General features: G+C 41.6%; 1 protein-coding gene across 7 annotated transcripts in view; it reads left to right on the plus strand.

Moving 5' to 3' along the window:
• GRAMD1C (GRAM domain containing 1C) overlaps positions 1 to 22,822 on the plus strand; it is a 91,447-nt gene that overhangs the window by 52,022 nt on the left and 16,603 nt on the right. For 5 of the 7 annotated variants that reach the window (XM_039527782.1, XM_039527751.1, XM_039527755.1 and 2 more), the window contains 6 exons: positions 93 to 196; positions 2,352 to 2,447; positions 4,125 to 4,205; positions 13,174 to 13,292; positions 14,544 to 14,667; positions 18,308 to 18,482. In XM_039527782.1, coding sequence (XP_039383716.1) covers positions 93 to 196; positions 2,352 to 2,447; positions 4,125 to 4,205; positions 13,174 to 13,292; positions 14,544 to 14,667; positions 18,308 to 18,482 — 699 coding nt within the window. The remainder of the gene's footprint in view (positions 1 to 92; positions 197 to 2,351; positions 2,448 to 4,124; positions 4,206 to 13,173; positions 13,293 to 14,543; positions 14,668 to 18,307; positions 18,483 to 22,822) is intronic. The other 2 variants (XM_039527771.1, XM_039527800.1) reach the window with 2 other exon arrangements.

The raw sequence follows: 22,822 nt of genomic DNA on the forward strand, positions 1-22,822 counted from the left end.
AAATCAAAGAGAGTTGGGCTTACAGAAAAAAATAAGGTTGGTCCTATTGGACTGTAATGAGTGAGTAAGTTCATCTTGGTTTTTATGTATAGATTATGCCTGTGCCCTCCAGAAGGATATTCTGCTGCAGGGACGCCTGTACCTCTCTGAAAACTGGCTCTGTTTCCACAGCAACATCTTCCGATGGGAGACCACAGTAAGTTATTTTGTGTATTTGATCATTGGTTTGCTTAAAAGAAACTCCTTTTCCCTTTTTGTTTTGGGGGAATCATATCTGAAGCTTTCTGGTTGAGGGATCCTTCTTGGTGATGGTAATCATGGAAGGCATCCCATTGGTGCTGGTCCTGCAAAAGGCAGCTGGCCGTCATGACTGAAGTTACAAATCTGTATTATACAGTAAAATCAAAGAGCAGCCTGGAAGTCAATGGAACACTTAGATCAGTCTGTTCAAAATTGTCTCTATCCCTATGTTGGATAACTTGATCTGATATAATTTTTTTGCAGGTTTTCCCCCTACATATACTTGAGATGCCCTTTCACTCTTTGACTTTTTTAATCCTCTGCCAAAAAAAAAGATTCTTCATGAAGACACTTTGCCTTTTATGAAAGTATGGGTGTATTATATTATGTGTACTCAGATGGATCTCCATGCCCTGATATCTGGTCTCATCTGGTTTGTTTTGGCATTCCCTGTGTTGCATACTTGCAATTTGCTTTAGCTGCTGGTGTGGGCTTGCCTACACAAACATTTAATTCACGGTAAGCGGGGATGTGAATGTACCCTGCACTAGCCCGCCATGGATTAACTGTCCATGTGGATTCCACTGACACAAATTAACAGTTTTAGAAATAAGACTAGCTTGGACCTACATCAGAACTGCTGCAGAATACAGATTCCCTGTAGGAGAAATGTTTTCTGTGAAATATTTTAGCTAAAGGTTCTGAAATTATGGTCAGTGTTTTTCCAGTGGTCTGAAGAAAGCTGGATGTCCACATGGTGCTAGCTCCTTCTTATTTTCAGCTTCTAAAGTGCATTAAAAAGCAGCTAAAATTTTATTACTTTTTCATGAGAACAATTGCTGTAGTTGCCACAGGGATGTTATGCAGTTGAAAATAGGGAAGGGAAGGGTGGTCTGTCCAGTTGCCGGTGGAAGGGGATGGCGGCGTTAACAATTTCTGAATTAAAATGTAGTCCATACTGTGAAAAAGTTTGAGATCTTTTGGATTAGACAGTACCAGTGCTTTTTGAAGAATGCAGGACAGGTGATAAATAGCCTGTTTATGCATAAAATATAGAAAATCTGTTGCAATGTTTTATTCAAAATAATGATCTAAATTGTCTATACCAAGAAGTCAAATTCATTCGTGGGGTTACTCCATTGACCTCAATGCTGGAGTTACACTGGGGATGGATGTGAGGTGAAGTGTTTAAAAGGAAATGCCAAAAGACCATGATGGGATTTTTCTATTTGGATCTTCAGCCTTGTGTGTATAAGCTATGCAAAGATGGCTTCCAGCTGAAACAAGCATAACTCTTACTGACTGACCAGATGGAAGCTCTTTTTTGGATCACCTTGGGAAGCTGTTTATTAACATTCTAGATGGTTGCAGTTCAAGTGTCACCTGTACTAATGTGCAGAGCACATGCCTGCACCCCACGTCATCTGGGAAGAGCCCACAGCAGTGTTTATAGACTCAGACTTTAAGGCCAGAAGGGATCATCATGATCATCTAGTCTGACTTCCTGCACATTGCAGGCCATGGAACCTCACCCACTCCTGTAATAGACCCCTAACCTCTGCTGAGTTACTGAAGTCCTCAAATCATGGTTGAAAGACATCAAGATACAGAGACTCCACCATTTACACTAGTTTAAACCTGCAAGTGACCCATGCCCTGGGCTGCACACCACTTGGCAAATGTACCTGCATGCACATCTGTCAGGCTGCTAGCAGAAATGAGACCTTACAGCAGAAAAAGGGAGTATAAATGTCTTCTCCAGTGTAGCAGCCAGGGTTGACATTCAGATTTGTGGGGCTCAGCTTGCTGTCAGGATAGAGTTTGTGTCATGAATCTTCTAGTCTTGCTGTGGGAGTGGTAAGGGTGCAGTGAGTTGTCTGTTCACTATTTGGTCCCGGTGCGCTCGGCTGGGCTGGGCAGGGCTGTGAATTACAAAGCTTTGGTATGCTTGTGCTTAAGGCTGGTCCTAGTGTCCTGCACCCTACATCTATGTTTTATTCAAGTAGCTTGGGTTAGTTTGATGTTGAGTTCCTTTTGCGTGTCTTGTGCCCTGTGGATTTCTGGGATTTAATAACTTTTCTGTGTGTGTTTTTGTATCTATTTCTGTTCAGATTTCTATTGCCTTGAAGGATATAACCTTCATGACAAAGGAGAAGACTGCGCGGCTCATCCCAAATGCCATCCAAATTGTAACAGAAGGGGAGAAGGTGAAAACCTAGTATTTTCTTTTTTCATAATAATTCCTGGGGTGGAGCATTTGTTGATTCCTGTTGGCTAAGGCAACTGTCTCAATTGTATATTTAAACTGCAGTTATGATCAGAGAAGTGACTATTTCTTTAAAAAAAAAAAAATCTTACTCCACACATCTGCTCCCTGCGTGTCACAATCAGATCTGATAACTTTGGTGACTACAACAAGTGTTTACTACTCTTGGGTTAGCACTGCAGTGTCAGCACAGCTGTGGGAGAGGATGTCAAAGTCTATTCTGTAACATCAAGAGAATTGTCAGCTAAGTTTCAGTTGCAAAATCTTTATTACTAGTGATGATGCCTGGGCCAGAAAGAACCCAGTGAGTCAGAGCTAGTAACTAGTAATATCATCTTTTTACTTGTTGTTTGAGCACAGTTGCTGTGGGATCAGTGAACACAATAAACAAGAGGGCCCCATTATGCCATTTTTAGGGATTTCCTTTTCAGAGTGGGTTTGCATTGGAATTTGATGTTTTGCAACCTCTGTAAATGAAACACATTCTTGGAAGACAGTTGCTATATGCTAATAGGGCTGTTTTGTAATGGGTTTTGGTATAATTAGGAGCTTCTCCCTGCCTCCTGGGTGCTGTATTCTGCACTAGCTGTAGCTTCTGGGTGAATTTCAAAGGGATTCCAAAGAGAGAGTTGCAAAAGGTTAGCCTGCCCAATCTGGATTGGGATGGGAGTTGGCCCATCACCAGTTTTTCAGTAACCTTTCCTCCCCGAAAAACAAAACTGTTAGGCCGGAAACAGGGTGACAGGTTCCTAGTATGAGTCTGTTGATGTTTTTGAGGAAGCGTCCGGTCAGCTGCTTATTCAATATAGCTGACACCGAAGGGAGACCCTTGCAGTTCCATAATGGGTCCCATGAGTCTTACTAGTTTTTACCTGCTGCGAAGGACATGATTCTATCCCTATGCTTAAGAGGTTACAAACTTTAAAAAATGGAATGAGTAACAGTGAATGACAAGGCAAAACACAAGAGAGCAGATTAGGTAAAGCCGAGATTCTCAAACTTTTGTATTGGTGACCCGTTTCACACAGCAAGCCTCTGAGTGTGACACCGCCTTATAAATTTAAAAACACAGTTGTTTATATTAAGCACTATTATACATGCTGGAGGCAAAGCGAGGCTTACGGGTAGAAGCTGACAGCTTGTGACCACCATGTAATAACTTCGTGACCCCTCTAAGGGGTCACAAGCCCCAGTCTGAGAATCCCTGAGGTAAAGGATGATGTGCCAGGCCTTGGTGAGAAGATTAGCGAGAAAAAAATTATGGGAACAGTGGGTGTGAAGGAGGAGGGTGAGGGTACTGATAAGTGGAGACTCTTGCAAGCATAGAGGGATACATGAAAGTGCGAGTGGGAGAAAGGTTAAGGGAGCAGATAAATGATATAGAGAACATTTTTTATACTGGAGTAAGTGCTTGCAAGTAGATGCCACAAAAAGCAACAAAAATGTTTTATATAATGTACAGACAGTGGGAATCTAGCCCTTTGTACAGGCTTCAGTAGGTGTCCTCAATAGCTGCATATCACACTGACTGCCTAGTTGTAGGTATTAATCCATTTCCCTGGGGCCATGATTTTGAGGGAATTCAATAAAGCACGCTATCATCTTACCTTCCGTACAGTTTTTCTTCACATCCTTCAGTGCTAGAGATAGAAGCTACCTCAGTATCTTCCGCTTATGGCAGAATGCACTACTGGACAAGGTAAGGGTTTTTGGTTTTTGGCGGGAGCGGGGAGTAATGTAGCTGATCAATACTATTAAAACAAACAAACAAAAAAAAAGCTAAGGATCACTTTCTCTAGTGAGCACTAGACCTGCACTGGAGGCTAAATGATTTCAGAAACAGAGGTTTGGTTCTTCAAGTATTCCAATCAATAGTCGAACTTGGGGTGGGGCAGAAAAGTATTGGTACTCTCCCAGGCTCCACTCACTTCAGATTCCAGAATGAGACTCCAATCAAAGAAGCTCTTCATAATATGATGATTCTTTTCTTTTCTTGCATTTACATTTAAAATGTCATTATCTGTGAAGTTAATAACTCCGTTGGGATGGCAGAGCAGCTCACATCTCTTTTGGAGCTATTGTTTCAGGCTATCTGTAAACTCAGGCAGATATTACTGGATTGATTAATATTTGGTTCACAGTTTTAATGTCATCTTTCTGACCATAAGAGAGAGAGACTTTTTTTTTCCTAATGAATAAGCTTAGATTCTGGAAAACAAATTGGCATCATCTCAAGAAAAGTAAACTAGGTTGAACCCTCTGCCAACCAGCTCAATATGACCCCTGAGCTGAAACGATACAACAAAGATGAAGGCTGAACTACATACAGGTGTGTTTTGGCAACTTCTGCTAGGTAGCTTGATTCATATGGCAACTTGTGTACACTTAATCTGATGCTTCTTCCTGAAAAATGCAATGACATGTTTGTTGCAAAGAGTCAATTCAAATAACATGCTTCTGTGGATCTCTTTCCTATAACTCACAGTTCTCATTGTTTTAATATTTCAAAACAGAGGCAGCTAGGCACCAAGATACACAAATATAACATTGAAAGAGAATGTCCCCCAGAGACTTAAATCTAAATGCACTGTTTATATACATATCCTGCACATAATCTTAGCTAATTTAGAGTTAAGGTGGCTCAAATGTGTTTAAAAGAAATACAAACACTAAAATTCAAGGAAAACACCATTTAAGGTAACATTTAACATCCCGATCAGCCACAAATCCACATCCCTTACAAACCGAACACACTGTCACACTCATAACTCCATGTTAAACTCTTTTTCAATTCCAGTATCCAGTATAGACAACTACAATGTATCCACCCAGTTCCTCGCTATCTCCTATTCAAATATGCAACCTTCATTCCAACCCCATATTTTTCTTGTACTGTACACATTTTCTTGTAAATGTTACCACTACAGGAATGGGTATGGTTACTGTATCTTAATCCAGCTCATTGTGGATTAAAAATTGATGTTAGTAATAATAAAAGGAGGCAGAGGCTTGTGCAGGAATTTAAATGTCACTGTTTTTGGAGGGGCACATTCTGGGCCCCGCCCTGGGGCCGGAGGAGCTGTTAGCTCCCGCCCTGGGGCCGGAGGAGCTCTGTGCCTTGGCCAATTACTGGGGAGCCTGTGTCCCTCCTTGTCTCCCCTTGTGAATGCCCTGGGAGGGAGAAAAATAATTTTCACGTTGTCATGGTGGCTAGGGGAACTGAATGAGGGGGAAGCCTATGGCATTAGAGAGCTATTGTGGCAATATTTTAAAAAATTATCTGTGATTAGTCAAAAAGGGAGCATTTTGAAAAATTCCTCTTTAAGTTAGTCAATATTTTAAAAAGTGTATGCTGTCTTAATGTAGAGTCACTATTGACCTGTCCGTAATATAATAAATTTCACAGACACTGAAATGTATATTAGTAGCTTCATCGGCACATAACTTCACGTCCTATAGTCCCTCAGTGTCATAAATGTCCATTTGCATTTTGTTGAGGGAGAATCAGCAAAGCAAAATCTAATTAGGCATGTCATTAAAACCCTGAACAAACATAACAAAAGTGCTCCTGATTAGTAAGAGAACAAGTATAACTTGTAATCAGGTTTCAATTCCTGCAAGTTTTCTTCCATAGCAGTTTTGGATTTATTTTCCACTCTGAATTTTAGTTTAGTCAATTAACTATTTTGAGCTTTTGTAGAATCACAGGGTTGGAAGGGACCTCGGGAGGTCATCTAGTCCAACCACCTGCTCAAAGCAAGGCCAATCCCCAGACAGATTTTTACTCCAGTTCCCTAAATGGCCCCCTCAAGGATTGAACTCACAACCCTGAGTTTAGCAGGCCAATGCTCAAACCCCTGAGCCATCCCTCCCCCTTTGCTGGGTACAGAATTGCTCTTGAGTGCAATTACATTGCAAGAGGCAGGAGAGAACTTTAAGGGTGTGGGATCAAGTAGCTAGAATTCCTCTTGATGTTTCCGAGGCATACATACCAGAGCAATAGCTCTGCCACCGTTGCAGCCTGCCCACTCCTCAATGCTGATGGGGGGTATGTGGGGGAGTCTTTTCCCCCACTCCCTTTTGAGCAGCTAGTGCTGTTGTAGAGAGCTAATTGCAGGGGCGGCTCTAGGCACTAGCAAAACAAGCTGGTGCCTAGGGCGGCAAAATCTAGGGGGCGTCCCCTGCGGCCAGGGGGGCGGCAGGCTGTGCCGGCGGACCTGCCGCAGTCATGCCTGCGGGAGGTCCACCGGAGCCCCGGGACGACTGGACCTGCCGCAGGCATGACTGGAGGGCGCGTTCGCGGCAGCGGCTGGGACCTCCCGAACCATCCGCAGCCGCGGGAGGTCCAGCCGAGCCACGCGGGACCAGCGGTCCCTCTGCAGTTATGCCCGCGGGAGGTCCGCTGCTCCCGCGGCTCCGGGGCACCTCCCACGCATGACTGCTTGGGGCGGCCAAAAATGTAGAGCCGCCCCTGGCTAATTGGGAGCAGGGACTGCATCCTCCCAGACTAATTCTAGCCATCTCTGTACAGGGGCACAAGGGAGTATGGGAGGGAGGGGGAATTTGTTGTTCTTCTCCCTCCCTACTCCCCTGCACAACTGGCCAGAATCTATTAACTTTTATCTTGAAAGTCTGCAGAGCTGCACAGAAAGAACTTCTGTTTAGTATCTCATCCAAACTCCTATAATTGTGAAAAATGCATTCCATGCTCACTCTGAAGTATTGTAGGGCAGTATCAAGAACTGCATGCTAGTGTTGGATTGGAACATGTGACCTCCTGGTCCCCAAGGAAGAACTATATTGTTTGAGCCATTCTTAAACATGTATTGTGTGACTATAAGAGAGTCATGAGCAAATTGCATGCATTTGTGTTCTCTTGACCCTTCCACCTGTACTTTGCCCACTAGTTCATCTGTACTTGAGATAACATCTAATGTTTCTGACTACCTCAAACAGGTCCTAAAAAAACACAAAACTGCCTGCCCCAAAGATAATTTTCTCCCTCCCAAAACTGCACTATCCTGAATCCTAGGACAGGCAGGATTTTATATTGGACCAGTGACAGGTTTAACATCTGTTATGAATTATCCAAGCTAGAAACAGAAGAGTTAAGAATCTCTTCTTTCCAGTGGTGTAAGACTTTTGTCTCTAGATTTAGTAGATTTTGCAATATCAGCCCTTTAATACTGCAATGTTATGAATACAAAAACTATTTTATGGAGGCTTTTTAAAATGCATTAGATATTTTCTTCTCCCCCACCATGTGCAGTGGGACTTGTACTAAGGCAGTCTGATTTGTTAGGTAGAGGGATATGAAAAATAGTATGATTCATCTTTTAAACTAACACATTTGCAAGTTGGTCTTCTAGTAAATTATGTCATAAAATAAATGATGATGTGGTATGATATAAAGATTTTTAGCAGCAGAACTGGTTTCATCCCAGTTTTGAAATCTGTGGAAGAAAAATCCTGTATAGGATCAACATCTATATATAAAATGCAAGATGGTATTGTTACTATATAAAGCACAAAAACTTGCCTGCCATTAAACTGTAATAGACAAGTTATATAATTCAGCACTGAAAAGCTAAAGGTAGCAAGGACACTTTTTCTCTCAGTGTGGTTGGGCATAGTATGTCCTGCTTTTCCATTTAAAACTCATGCTGTGGCACATGCGTGTACTGACAGCAGTGAAAAGGTTAAATGAAGAGGCCTGATAAGAGAGCTGTGCTAGCAATGCAGGAATGTCATTAAAAAAGAAGGTTCTCTCATTGCAGTAAACAGTGGCTTAACCTGCTTTAAATGGAGCTATTAGTGATAAAAGCTGCAGTTTCTGAAGCCGCTCCCTGGAGAAGCAGTGTGTTCGATTCAAGGCATTCTTCAATGTGTTTAGCTATTTAAAATACTGATTGAATGGGCACTGTAAAACTCCAAATGAGTTTAAATAAGTCAGTCTCCAGCTATCTCTTGCTGTAATGGAACTTTAAGTGCAGTTTAATGTGTCTGGAAGAGGAAAGGAAAACCAGACTGTGTCTTTAACAAACCCTGCTTACCTATGCTTCCTTAGTGGGAGCGGCCTAGGAACTTGTCCGGAATCTAGCACAACTTCCAGTTCTGCAGGCAGACCAACCCCCTTGTGAACAGGTCTGATACTGCCAAGCAGGAAGTTACAGAGAAACAGGTTTGAAAGAGCAGCACAGTCCATCTTCGACAAGGCAAAGATGCGTCTTAATAAACAACAATGTAAGCAGCCTGCTTACCCCAGGAGTTTTGCCACTGTGTAGTGGAGTTGTCTTCATGTTGACAGCTCAAGGCCCATTGGGTCTTGATTAGAGTCAAACTAGCGTGGCTGGGAATTGTTCTTCTGAGTTTTTGGACTTGCTTGTTAGCCATGCGGCCCACTGGGTTCATCTGCTTCACAGAAAACTCAGCCCTTTGGGGTGAAATTACGTGCTTCTGAATGCAGGAGAGTTCTACAGCCCCAGAAGCACAGGTTGCTGTCTTTTGGTGCGGTCCTGTTTCCTGAGAATCAATATGAAGTTGGCTAAGTAGGTGAGGAGTTTGAGAATTGAAAATGTAAAGTTCTCCCCACTTTCTGTTGAAAGGGACACAGAGCAAATGTGATTTAAGAACCATGCTTTCATAATCAGAAATCTGCAAGTAGTCTTAATAAAGCAAGAGTTGTTGAAGCCGAACATTTTAAATATAACTTCCAAATACATTCTGCATTTGTGGAAGCCTTAAGATATAATAGTAATATAAGAAAAATCGTGTGTGTGTGTGTGTGTATGGATAGCTACATATTCGTGCTTGTGTGTTGCCTTTTTTGTACCTTTAAATTGCTGTCACTCTTGCAAACCCCTGCAATTTGAGTAAGCAGGACAATGGTATCTTTTTAAAATGTCTTTAATGCACAGATATTTAATGATTTTTCTTGTAAATTGTAAATTGTTCTTAAGTTGTTATTACTTCATTGCATAATGTTTGATTTCATTGATCTATATGGATCATGGCTGATACACGGTTTCCAGCTTCTTTAGAGACCATTAATGACAACCTTCTTTCACATCCATGAACTCCTTATGCCTTCTTTCCCACTTTTTTTGAGTTCTTTTCAGCAAGGAAAATGGACTTTGAGACTGGTTGTTTATTTTATGGATATGGGTTGAAGTGTCAGGATCCTCTCTCTTTTTCTTACCCCTCTTGAGAATACCTGAGAGCACTTGAATAGGTCAAAGTGTGAATTTTATTGGTGGATGGGGAAATCTGGCTCAATTTCTCAACAATGAAATGAAAAACCTAGCACTGGACTTCTATAAAGGAGGTATCTGAGCACATTTCTAAGATTCCCCTCACCCTTCCTGAGAGTAATAGCTTTGTGTATTCATAAGAATAACCATACTGTCTCATATCAGTGGTCCGCCTAATCCAGTACCTTGTCTCTGGCAGCAGTCAGTACAAGATAATAGTAACTTACAATCTAGGTAGTTCTGACCATCTGTAAAACTCAGTGTTTTACAAAAGTGTGTAAGCTTCATGGGGAAACTGAGGCACATATCTTTTACACGACTTACCCAAGGTCATGAGAGAGTCACTGGCACAGCTGTGAAAAGAACCCAGATCTCCTAAGTTTTAGTCTAGTGCCCTATCCTTTAGATCTTGAGAGAGAAGCAGATGGTTCTTCTGTTCTAAGAATGTCCAAGAAAACATTCATGACAAGTGAAGAAACACTGAAGTGTGGCCATTAATACATTAGTTGCATTTTAAACTGTTTAAATTACTTTTCAAAACGTTGTGTGCATATGATTTATTTGTAGCTGAGGGCTAACGGTGTATGGGGTCTTTACAGAGCATGGGGCAGACAGGGTACAATGTTTAAAAGTGCCTAAGTCACTTAAATCTAAATCAGACAATGAGACTTCAGCTCCTAAATCCCTTTTTGACAAATGTGATGAGGAGTTTGACTATACAGGCACACTGAGGAAGATTAGTCTGAGTTAACTGGAGGTGTGAATTAAAGTGGATTAATTCAATTACATTAAACCCCTGTTCAGACACTTTTATTCAGAATTAGTGACCTTCATTGAGTTCAGTTTAAGTCACTTTGGAAGTGAATGAAGCTACACCGAATTAAGATCATGGTAATTCTGAATGTCACTTAAGCACTTTTGAAAAAAGTTTACCCAAGGTGCCCGTCTTGATCTGTGTTTGTATTCTAGGTATTATTTATTTGTATTGAGTGTCACCTAGAGACTCACATCAGGCTCAGAGCCCTGTGGTGCTAGGTGCTATACGAACATATTAAAGGGACAGTTCCTGCCCTGAAGAGCTTGTGATGTTTGCACAAGTATTACTTTGTCTGTGACCGATTACCAGCACCAGATGATGGGGCTCAGTACCCAGTGCATTGTGGATGCTACCAGAAATAAATACTTATAAACAATAGAGACTGAGAATGCACAGTAAATTGGCTTTGAGGAGCTATTTGAAAGAGGAGGGATGTGTTTTATTGCACTGGGATAAGGAAGCATTTCAGGCATATGAGGGCAACATCTTAGGAAGGCACAGGGATGAGTGGGAGTAAGGGAGTGGCTAGAGAGAGCCTTGGTCAGGGCCGGTGCAACCATTTAGGCGACTTAGGGGGTCGCCTAGGGCGCTGGCATTTGGGGGGCGCCATTTTCTTTGGCAGTGACCGCGGCAGCCAGATCTTCGGCCGCCCCAGTCGCCACCAGCATTTAGGTGGAGGGAGCTGGGGCAGGGGAGCGCAGGGAGGGCTGCCTGCAGCAAGTAAGGGTGGGGGGCGGCACGCAGGGGAACTCCCTGCCCCAGCTCACCCCTGTCCTGCCTCCTCCCTGAGCACGCCGTGGCCGCTTCACTTCTCCCGCCTCCCAGGCTTGTGGCACCAATCAGCTTAGGCGCCGCAAGCCTGGGAGGCGGGAGAAGTGAAGCGGTCATGGCGTGTTCAGGGTGCTCGTTGGCGGAGCAGGGGTGAGCTGGTGTGTGTGGGGGGGGTGCCTCAGGGCGGAGGGGGGGAGCTGTCATAGGGGGGAGGGGGCGCGCCTCAGGGCAGGGGCGCGGGGGCGGGGGAGGGCACAAGGTGGAAGTTTCGCCTAGGGCACGAAACATCCTTGCACCGGCCCTGGCCTTGGTATTTATGGTCAGACTTATTAAACCATTTTCTGCCACCACCTTTGTGTTTACAGTGATCACACCTCTATGCCCAGAAGCAGTTGAGGGATTTGGGGATTTTCAAATCACTTCTTCAAACAAGCTTTTGGCTGTGCATCCTCAAAGCTATTACTAGAAAGAAATAGCAGTAGTATTATTTAGTACAGTGATAGTGTGCTGATCCAGCAAAGAGTCCTGTGGCACCTTATAGACTAACAGATGTATTGGAGCATGAGCTTTCATGGGTGAATACCCACTTCGTTGGATGCATGTGACATGCTCCAATACGTCTGTTAGTCCATAAGGTGCCACAGGACTCTCTGCTGCTTTTACAGATCCAGACTAACACGTCTACCCCTCTGATACATGTGCTGTTCCATTGGATCTGCTACCCTAATCTGTGCTAATCATTCATAAAGTGACACTTGCCTGATTTTGTTTTTGGCAATTTCTATTAGATTAGACTGTAAACTCTTTGAAGGGACTGTCTCCTATGCTGTGTTTCCACAGTGCCTCATACAAGAAGGCTTAGATCCTGATTGGGATCCTGAGTACTTCCTAGAATGTAAGCAAATTAGGGAAGGCAGCTTGCCTGCTTTATGTTCTCTAGCATGCCCAGTTCGACGTAGGCGGTCTAATAGAACTAACACGTGTGTGTGTGTGTGTGTGTGTGTGTAATATGAATTTAAAAGGGATAGTTGTCCAAATAAGCTGTATGGTTTGTGTACTATGGTAAATTCTAGTGTGTCATAGGCATTGACTGCTTACTCCTCACATCTCCCCTGTGAGGTTGGTAAGTGTGATCATCCTCATTTTGCAGATGGGGAAATTGAGGCCTGGGGACAAGTGACTTGATAAAAGCCACCAAGGTAGTCTGTTTAGAGCTGGGATTTAAATGTAGCAGTCCCTTGTCCTTAGTCACTGACTAGAACTAGACAATTCCACCTTTCAAGCTGCTGAACTGTCTTTCCTTGTGACCAAAGATCACACTGGTTATTCAGCCAGCTGAGCTGCAGGCAATTTGGCTTGGAGGGAATTTGAGATACCCCACTGTCATCAGTGGCAGCCTGAATGATGAGGCTCGAGTCAAGGGACTGTGACTTTATAGTTTTCACGAGCCCCAAAGGCCAGCTCTGGGCAGCTGTTAGGGGGTTGGAGAGGAGGGGTGGAATGGGAGTAACCTGTGATATTAAGGAAAAAACAGTCACGAGTTTTCAGCTCTAGTGATTAGTTTATATTGGGTTATGTTATCAAACCTGTTTTGGCTAGAAGATTAGCTATTTAAAAATGGAAGCTGCGCATCTCCTTTGTATTTCTAAGGAGGGCTACCAAGTGCAGTGGGGTCTAAAATGGGTCCTGTTTGTTAGGCAAGACGCTTTCTTAGAAAATAACAGGGAGGGATCCAGATATATCTGGGGTCAAATAATCTGTTTGTGAACAGGTAGAAGAAGTAGCTCTTCACTGCATTTTTTGACCAACCATGTGCTTTCTCTTTTCAGAGACTGACCAAACAGGAGTTCTGGCAACTAGTACAACAGAGCTATGGCTCTGAGCTGGGCCTGAACAGTGAGGAGATGGAGAGCTTTTACTCCTCCTCTGAAGACAATGGACAATCTAGGTAAGAAGATACTATGGATACTTAACTTTTATGGAAGTAGAAAACTGTTTCCACAACTCTGTCTTAAAATCCTCCTTCAGAATTGCCTCCATTACTGGCACTAATCTGTACGCATTTTAGCAGCCTTAGCAAAGGGGCTACAGTACTGACTAGACATAAAGACTCGATTGCCTTCACTCTATTGTAGGTTGAGCAGAACTGAGACCCCTTAGTGTGGAGAAGTATGAGGAAGCTCGTGTTTCCATAGCTTTTCCTGGTTCTGTTCAGGTAAAGGAATCTAGGAATTGTGTGTCATATTTTTAAAAAATCCCATACTTGTATTACTAATGCCACTTTTAGATTGGGGATTCTCAGTCTTCCCCATGCTAGAACCTAGTCAGGCCCATCATCCTAGTAAGCAGTATGGATATTACTGAGGGATTATGACCCTCTGCTACCTTGTCATGAATCCCAGGTTGAGACCCTCTGTCTTAGATTATTAAAATTGAAACCCTTAAAACTGCTGCTTTATTTTTCACCATTTTACAGTTTATTTATATATTTATTTATTTATGTATTGGCCAATGAAAGTGGATTTATCAGTGTCTCTTTCTGGTTCTGATACAGTTTCTTTGACTCCTTCAAATGATCTTGAGCAAAATTGTTAATTTTCAGCTTTACTCTTTAAACAATGTGGTTTTAATTTTCTACATGTGCTTAGATGGGCACGTCTTATAAAAGTGAACAAAAATTAATGAATTCACTAACAGTTAGTGCTGTTGTGTTTTGAATGAAAATGCTGAGGAAATGTGTATATCCCCAAAAAGCCTCTGCCTGTTTTTTTAAATGTTTCATAGTATAATCTTCAAAATATTTTGACATAGGATGCTAGAAGGATGGGTGTAAGAAAAATGCCTATTATAATAATCATTAAAAGGACAAAACTTTTCAATTTGAGGCCTAAGATACTTTTATCTCTCTGCCATCCACAACATTAACTTTCTTCCTTGGTTCACCATAACCTTGATTTATTAACTTTCCAGACACACTGCTAAGCCAGGGTTTTCTCACAGGCACTTGGGGACAGGGTAGTTTGATGGGTTAATGAACTGGATGTGGGATGACTGAGCTGGCAGTCTTATGTGGCAATTCAATTAATGGTTTGTAGTGCATGTTTTTAAATTCAATAAATCTCCAAAAGTATGACTTTGGTGCCATAAATGCTAAGAAATTAAATTAACACCGTCTTTATTATCTTTTTGCTTTGGACAGATCCAGCATTTGTGATGATTCTGGAGACAGAGATGAAAAATTACCCAAAGCAATCTGTGAAATTCATGAACCCATCATTCAGATAGTAGAGGCAGAGCCATTCCATGGAAACACACTGACCGGAGTAAGTATTTAGAAAGCCTCTCTTGCTGTACTTAACAAATACAAGTGTGTAAATCATACAACCTTGAGAGAGAGAGTGTGTGTGTGTGTGTGTGAGAGAGAGAGGATACTCCTTCTCCTACCTATGATGAGAACAGTTTAGAAGATTTTAGCATCTGGAGGTGAATGGGTTAAGGTCAGTTATTCATCTTTCAGTGTTTTAAGACTTTTGCCCTGCTGGCTACTAGCATTCACATGAAATGGATGGTTTGTAGTTCTGATCACTTTTGAATTTTTTACTTAAATAATACATTATTATTATTGGCAGTGTGATCAAGTGGATAGGGAACTGGGTCGGGAGTGGGAAGCTCCTGGCCTCCCATTCCCTGTTCAGCCATTGACTCACCATGTAACTTCAGATAAGTCACTGCAACTCTTTGTGACTCCATTTCTCTATCTGTACAAAGAGGATAATTATATTTATCCACCTGTATAGAGCACTTTAAGATCTACAAATGAAAAGTGCTCCATAAAACCTCTTATTGTCTTTTTTCCATTTCTATGTTCCACTCGCCTGATATTTTTGTTCCAGATTAGACTCTCCTCACACTTCCCTATAATTGTTCTAGGCGTAAGGATTTTTTAAAATAACTGAGCTTAGAGGGAGGATGGGACTACTGGGGGAACAGGCTGACCTAGAGATTGGAGCGTGTGGGATAAGTTAGACCTACTTAGGCTTTAGGTAAGACAAGGTGTGTGTATAGGCTTTGTAGTTTTAGCCCTTTTCTCAGAATGCTGTTTCTATGGATAAGTAATACTTTGAAAGAAACTATTCCAAGTCACTGCATCGTACTGGTCACAGCTCACAAAGGGAAGTCTCTTACACTGCTAAATGCATTTGGGCCTACTGAGGAATCATGTATGGTGAACAGGTGCTGTAGCCTAGGGTGGGAGAACCATGGGATTCCACCCTGAGAGGAGTGGAGGTGCAGGGCCTGTCATTTGAAAGCATGTGCTCAGTGGAGACCTAACTGGGGGAGCAAGTTACAGCTAACCCTGTAACAATGAAAGTGCCTTTGAAAATCTCACCCAGTAGTGCCATTTTGATGAATAGAGGCTCCAATCCTATGCACAGGCTCAATTTGTTGAAGTATATTTCTTAGCATCGGAGCTCATGGAAGTTTGAGAGAGATGAATCTGGGGTATTTGATTATTGCATATTGCATAACTTACAAAGTGTATGACCGTTACATTTAGGTATACATTTTGTGTGGTATTTGCTAGAGTAGTTGAGTGACCGAAGGCAGATATTTCAGGATTACAGAAGGAATAGAGAGTTTCAGTAGCTATTAAAGTATTGCTGCCATAAAATGTCTGAGTAAATCCATGAAAACTCATTATGTTGTTTAAAGGTGACCTGCAAAAGGGGAAAAACTGACTCATTCCCTTTTTGCCGCTTTTTGATGTATAAAGAAGGACTGAACCTTTTTCTCAAAAGAAAATTTAAAAAAATAAAGGGCTGAAGAATTCTTCTTGTTTTTCATATGAGAAATTCAGCTCTTGTCTGCTCCTGAAGAACCTATGGAGAACTAGTAGGTTTTTGACATAATAGGAACTAATGTGATGTGATATATGTATGGTGTGTGTTTTAGCTCCCGTTACACATTTGGGTCATCTATGGAGATCTCAGAAAGACGAGACGCTGATAATCATGGTTGTTTTCATAGATGTTAAGAATAGAAGGGTCCTCTGTGATCATCAGGTCTGGCCTCTAGCATAACCCAGACTGAAGAATTTCTCCCAGTTACCCCAGTACTGAGCCCAGTAACTTCCAGGAGGAGGAAAAATATTTCATGCCTTATTTATTCTGCCTGAAGAAGAAAAACAAGGGAAAAGCACAGCGTTTCACCCCCCTTTGCAGGCCACCTTTAATGCTGTTTAAATACAGCAAATATTTGCCAGGTTGTGCTTTTGAATAGTGTGGTTTTGCTCCCATTATTCTTCAAAGTGGTATTTCCAGTTACATTAATAAATCCATCCAGTGCATGTCTTCTGAATCCTACATGCATCCTGCAGACAAGTCACAATGATGTGAGTTTACTCAATAATAAATATTTCAGTAGCCATAAGGAAATAGGCCATCAGCATACAGCATGACAGCTCCTTGATCCTGACAGTGAGAGTGGTGCGGAAAGTATAGCCTGGTTCTAGTAAGCCCTGTGGCAAAAGATTCAAGGAAGAATGAAGAGTATTGCAACTTCATCACCATTTATGACAAATCCCACTTGAGTTTTTGGGGGGAAAGAGGGCGGGCGGGCAGTGTCAGACCCCTGCAAACAGGACTTGCCAGGGTCTTGAACAGCCATCTCTGCATTCAAGTCTGTCTTCAGTTTTACTATGATTAACCTTTAGTGATGCATTTTAATACTTTCATAGTTGATATAATGTAATCTCAAGAACATTTCAAGGGCTTTTGTATCCCACAGTTAATGTTTGTTTCTGCTTGACAAACTAGGAATTTGTTTTTATTAATTCTCTAATTTTTTAAAAAGAAAGTGTGCAGCTTTTGTGTGCACCATCAGTCATGGTTTTCTTTTAAAGCACAGTGCATCTAACAATATACACCAGTCTATTGCCTAATTTTCCCTGCCGCCAGAAATTGGTGCACAGCCATCAAGACACATGGTGCTGTTCTCCTTGACAAAAATTGCATGTGCTGATCCCCATTCTTGGACTTTACTAGGCACTAGTAGCACCAAGAAAGTCTTAGGAGGAGGTTTGCCAAGCTTGGTGCCAAATTTGGGATTTCAAAGAGATGTATGACACCTCCTCCCTCACTGTACATTTTCAGCTCCTCTTGAGGACGCATGGAACCACTAGACTGTGTGCCTCCTACTGCTTTTTGATTTTAGTAGCAGTTTTATTTTTTTTAGTTCTCTTTAGCCCTTGTCTTAGCTGTGTTATGGCTGAAAGGTAAAAGAAATCTGGGTTTATAATGCCTATGTCATGCATGCATAAAAAAAAATCTCTGATGGGCCAGTATGTCTTGGGAAGGGCTTTCGTCTCAGAAGTGTCATGCTTAACCCATTGCCTTTCCTGCAATACTACTGCTTGCTTAGTTATTCCCCATCTTGTAGCTGTGTATTTGATTCCCCCTCCCCTTTCTAAGTGTAGTACCTTGCATTTTTCTTTATTGAATTTCATTAGGTGTGCAGTTGCTTGCCTGAATTTCTAGAATAGTCTGGCTCCACAAGTGTCATAGTTAGGGTTCAGAGTTAAGTCATTATAAGTCAGTCAGTCAATAGGATTGATGGGGATAATTCACACCTCTGAGTGTCTCAAATGGTGCTGCATCATTTCACTCTTGAAAGGTTACCTTCACAGCAATAGTGGCTAGGAACTGATTTCAGCTGAAAGCTTCCCTTTGGCAGAATCTGCCTTGGCGCTATATCAATAGATGAGGGAGGCTGGATCCAGAGAAGGAATTTCACAGTCCAGTGTTAGAGGCAGTACTTGCCCCGGGTAAGTGGTAAATAGAATTTGGACAGCTAGCTTGTTTACACTTGTCAATTGTAACTTTTTTTTTAACTAAGGTTGTATATAAAGTGTTTATGAAGGTTATTACAGTCAATTATACCATTTGCTGATGGCTCTTCCCATAGGGGTCTGAGCAGGAGGAATCCCAAAATGAGAAGCAGAACAAGAGGAGCCCTGTGTTGCCTTCAGAAAAGAAACCAGTTAAGCTAGAGAGACGCAGGCTCCTAGCACAGTCCCTGGAGTCGACTGAGAATGAGAATCTTCTGGAGAAGAGCAGTGCCTCAGATAGCGAGGAAGAAGGTAAAAAGCTGCTCATTTAGAAATCCAACTGAGAGCTGTAACATGACTAATCTGGATCTCAAAGTACGCTACAACCCCCGGGGAGGCCATTACATGTCAGAGCTGCTTGAACATTTTCTGACAAAACTTGGTTTCGTCAGAAAATGTAGCGTTTGACAAAACCGTATCTTTTTACAGCAATTCATCTTCCAAAATGTTTTTCAAATGACAAATGGGGGGTGGGGGAGAGAGAACCACACAATTTTGAAAGTTTTAAAGTTTTGAAATTGTGGGGATTTCCCCACTTTTTGGCTTTTCCCAACAAGAAAGTGTGTGGGAGGGAAAGCGTTTCCCTACATTTTTGAAACTTTTCCAATGGGAACATTTTCACAAGGGGATTTTTCTCTCTGATTTTCACAGAGAACAATGCCTGTTTTCCATCTAATTCTAATAATTATCCCAATTGTACAGATGGGGGCTGGGAGGGAGGGGAGAGGAACTGAGTCAGAGAGCAGGGAGAGATTTGTCCAAGATCACACAATGCATCTGTGACAGTGTCAGGAACATAACCCAGATCACCTGAGTCCTAGTCCATTATTTTTACTATTAGACCATGTTTCCTCTTGAAGGCTTTTCATCTTCAAAGCACATAACAACTATTTAAGAAAGAGATGGGAACAAAGAGGAAAAACTTTACAAAATGTTTGACTGGGCTTTCTGTTTCAGAATAACAGATGAATGTTAAACTCCTCAAAAGATCATGTGCAGCACTATGAATTTACATTTGCATCACACGTGTACAAATCTTACATGGTGTTGTGTAATAGCTTACCCCCTTTATAGTTTGTGTGCTGTATAAATAATTTACATGCATTTCTCCATCACAGATATATTGCCTATAGCAGTGGAAAGTTGCAGGCTCTATCATTTTAGAGTCCTTCTGTAGTTTTCCTGTTTGTCCTAGAGCCCTAGCTTTTTATAGTATCTCTCTCTTTTTTTCTTTTTTTTTCCATTTTGAAAACCCTTATAATGTAATCAATTGACCCTTTGTCCTATTCACCCAGCTGGGCAGAAAATTTACCCAACATTAAAAGAGCAGCAACAAAGATAGGCTCTATCTTAATGGTAACTTTAAAGACTAGTTGAGACTATTTGACTTCTAATGTTAAGTAAATAAAATCTGACAAACTCAAGTAGATTCAAGGCCTTTTGTTCAAGAAAGAAAAACTCCTATTCATGCTTCTTCTCCTCCTGCTTTTCTAGGGTGAGCTCTTTGTTTGTTCTTGAAAGCAGGACTTTCTGGTCCCACTGCATAAACTGGAAAGAGATTAAGGTTTACTCTATTCATGCTTGGAATTTTTCCTCTGTTTCCCAGTCTGTCACCTAGCACAGTGTTTCCCAAACTTTTGAAAGCTGAGCCCTCCTCAGAAACCAATTGCAACCGCCCTTCAACACCACCATGTGACATTTTAGGCTTACTCATTTTGATTTAGACCTCATCTATACCCTCTGGCTAGTCCTTTGTGCCCACCCATTCTGCGTGAGTTGTGCTTCACCCTTTGGGAAATGCAGTTCTAGCAGGTGCCGTGGGGAATGATCACATGTCTGTCCTCCTCCAGCAGCTTCTGAATTTTACTTGTTACCACAGCATCACCTAAACCTGAGCTGCCAGAGTCTTGCCCACGCTAGGGGTCCGTTTGTTTAGTATGCAAATGTCAAATGCTTATAGCTTTGAAGTTTTAAAAACTATTTTAGTTATATAAAAATTTTAAAAAATTGAAGCTTTTTATTAGTGGGAAAACAAGTTTTCCTTTCAATGTTGACTCAGAAATCTCACACACAATTTTAAATTAATATCACTTTTGAGATGAGATCAATCATGTGAGTTATCAGCCCAACCACGACTAATATAACTGGTGCAATCCTAAAATGTGGCATGTCTGGCCTGCATAATTGTGCTCATTCCTTCTGTCATGCTCCTGTCTGTGAAGAGGTTTCCATTATTTTGAGTCCAGTTGTTCCAAGGGCTCTGTTCTCTGTGCACAATGTTGGTGATATTTTTCCAGTGGAGTGAAAATCTGTTTGGTTCCTTATCTTTCCCAGCTGTTTCTGGTTGCCAGGGCTCTCTGTGTATACAGTATGGCTGATAAGTTTTTTCCATTGAAGTGGAAATCAATTTCTCATTTGTTTGATATGCCTTGTCCTTGTCAGTTTGGCTTTTCGGAGTTCATTGCTCTGGCTTGTATTATTTTGGGTTTCTTGTTCTGCTGTTAGGAGTTAATGGGATTTACGCTGAGGCATTGTTTGAAAGGAGGGCAATTAGATTTTGAATGTCTTCCCAACTGTCTAGCTTGTAGATGAGGGATTAGGGTTTTTCTTTCTTTTTTTTTTTTAAATTTATTTATTTAATTTTGTACAGCAAACCTTATAGGAAACCTTATAGTGTAATGGGTCTGATTCCACATTGTCCAGCACAGTCTGTTGTCATTTACATTGGTGCAAAGTCTTGCAAATGCTACCAAATCCAAGTGGTAGCATTTTATATTCACTTTGCACTGGTGTGAATGACCACATAAAGTACAGGGTACCAGAGAATCAGGCATGCTATCTCCAACTTGAACCAGGACATTTGAGGTGATGGGTTTACGCTAGGTTTTGGTTATACAATAACTTTTTCATGTAATCTGTTCAGGCCAAAATATGCATGCAATTGCACTCCACATACTTGCCTTACAGGCTTAAAAACTGAGGAGCTAGAATGAGGCATTAGGCTAGCAAACTAACTTTTCACTTGTAGAATCTTTATTTCAAAGCCTGATCCAGGATGTTAGTAAAATGAGTTTGGTGTCCACATAGGGGGCATGTACCTATGACATATTATCACTACATGGTCCAGCACAGGACATGCCCAGGACTGGAAGAGCAGGGACTTCTACAAGTGAATACGGGCAGAACTGCCTGGAGGATGTTTGCACGCATCTGCTTCCACTGTGACTAACTTGTAGCAGTTTTAACAGTAGCTCATTTTCACAGGCATCAACTCCATATGAGCATTAACAAAAAATAAAGCTGTGGCAAAAAAGGGCTGTAGCTGTGTTGAAGAGAAATGTGGTTTGAATCCTAACACAGAAAGTGACAGCTGCTTCATGTTCTATCAAGCCCTCAAATTAATAATGACACTTAATTTTTCAACACAGTAGCATTACTTGTAACACCAAGTGTTCCAAAGAGCTCAGAGAGACTGGAAGTAAAAATATTTCTCTCCATTTTTATAGCTGTTTACTTTGTCCCTTTGACTTTACTTTGTGTCTTCATCAGTTTCACGTTTCCCGATACAGTCGATAAGTCTTCCAGGGTTTGTATAGGTCTATTCACACACCAGTGGGGGAGAAACACTTTTACATGTGATTATACCAACCCAGTAAATTTATCAGAGATTTGGGGGCAGAAACAGTACCTACAACTACGTCTTACTCTTTTGTGTGTGTGTGTGTGTGTGTGTGTGTGTGTATGACTACATTTATTAAAGGTACACTGTCAAAGTAAAATGCTGGTTAGTGGTGATTAATTAAGGATGATATAGACCATTTGAGGATGAGGATTCCTAACCAGCATAAGTAATATGAGTTGTTATGCACCAACAAATTTTAAGTAGTTTTTTTTTTCTGGGAGATGTTAAAATAAAGTATCTGACTCCCTGTAGATCGGCTGGCACCCGGTTGTTTATACCAAACTGTGTAAAGCTTGCGCTCTCTCTGAGGACAGTAAATCGGCAGTACAAAAGGCTAGAAGTGGGTTAGGGTTAGATGTTAAAGCTGTCAGAGCTAACATGATAAATGTAAAGCTCACCCAGAGCCTGGGCTCTGATGGCATTTACGTGGAACTCTATCCAGAGTAAACACTGAAAAAGTCACTGTGTAGGCTGTAAACACTCCCCGACGTCCTGGCTCCTTGTAATGTATTCCAGTGCAGAAAAATTCTTACCATAGTGAGTAATCACTTTACAGAATTGGTTGGCTAAATAGGCATCTCTGTGAACATGATCTTGATCTTCTGGTCCACCCTGTAATTACAACCGGAAAAGCATATTTTGTAATCAGAACATATCACAGGAAGAGAAGTTCATGTGTTTATGTAAACCTTATTTTAGTCTCCTGGTTGGGGTGTAACTAGGGCATTCAACTTTGAATTCGGGACCCCAGAAGTGCAAATGGGATGGTATCATAGAGGTGATTTTTGTTTTGGGTCATTTGTCTGCGTATCACAACTGGAAGTTTTGAATGGGACAGATACAGGACTAGACTACTAGCTGGCTGAAAGCATTCTCAGGGGGAGGGGAGGTAGAGAATAGATTATGAGCT

This window comes from Mauremys reevesii, linkage group 1, assembly GCF_016161935.1.
Source record: "Mauremys reevesii isolate NIE-2019 linkage group 1, ASM1616193v1, whole genome shotgun sequence".
NCBI classification, from domain to species: Eukaryota; Metazoa; Chordata; order Testudines; family Geoemydidae; genus Mauremys; species Mauremys reevesii.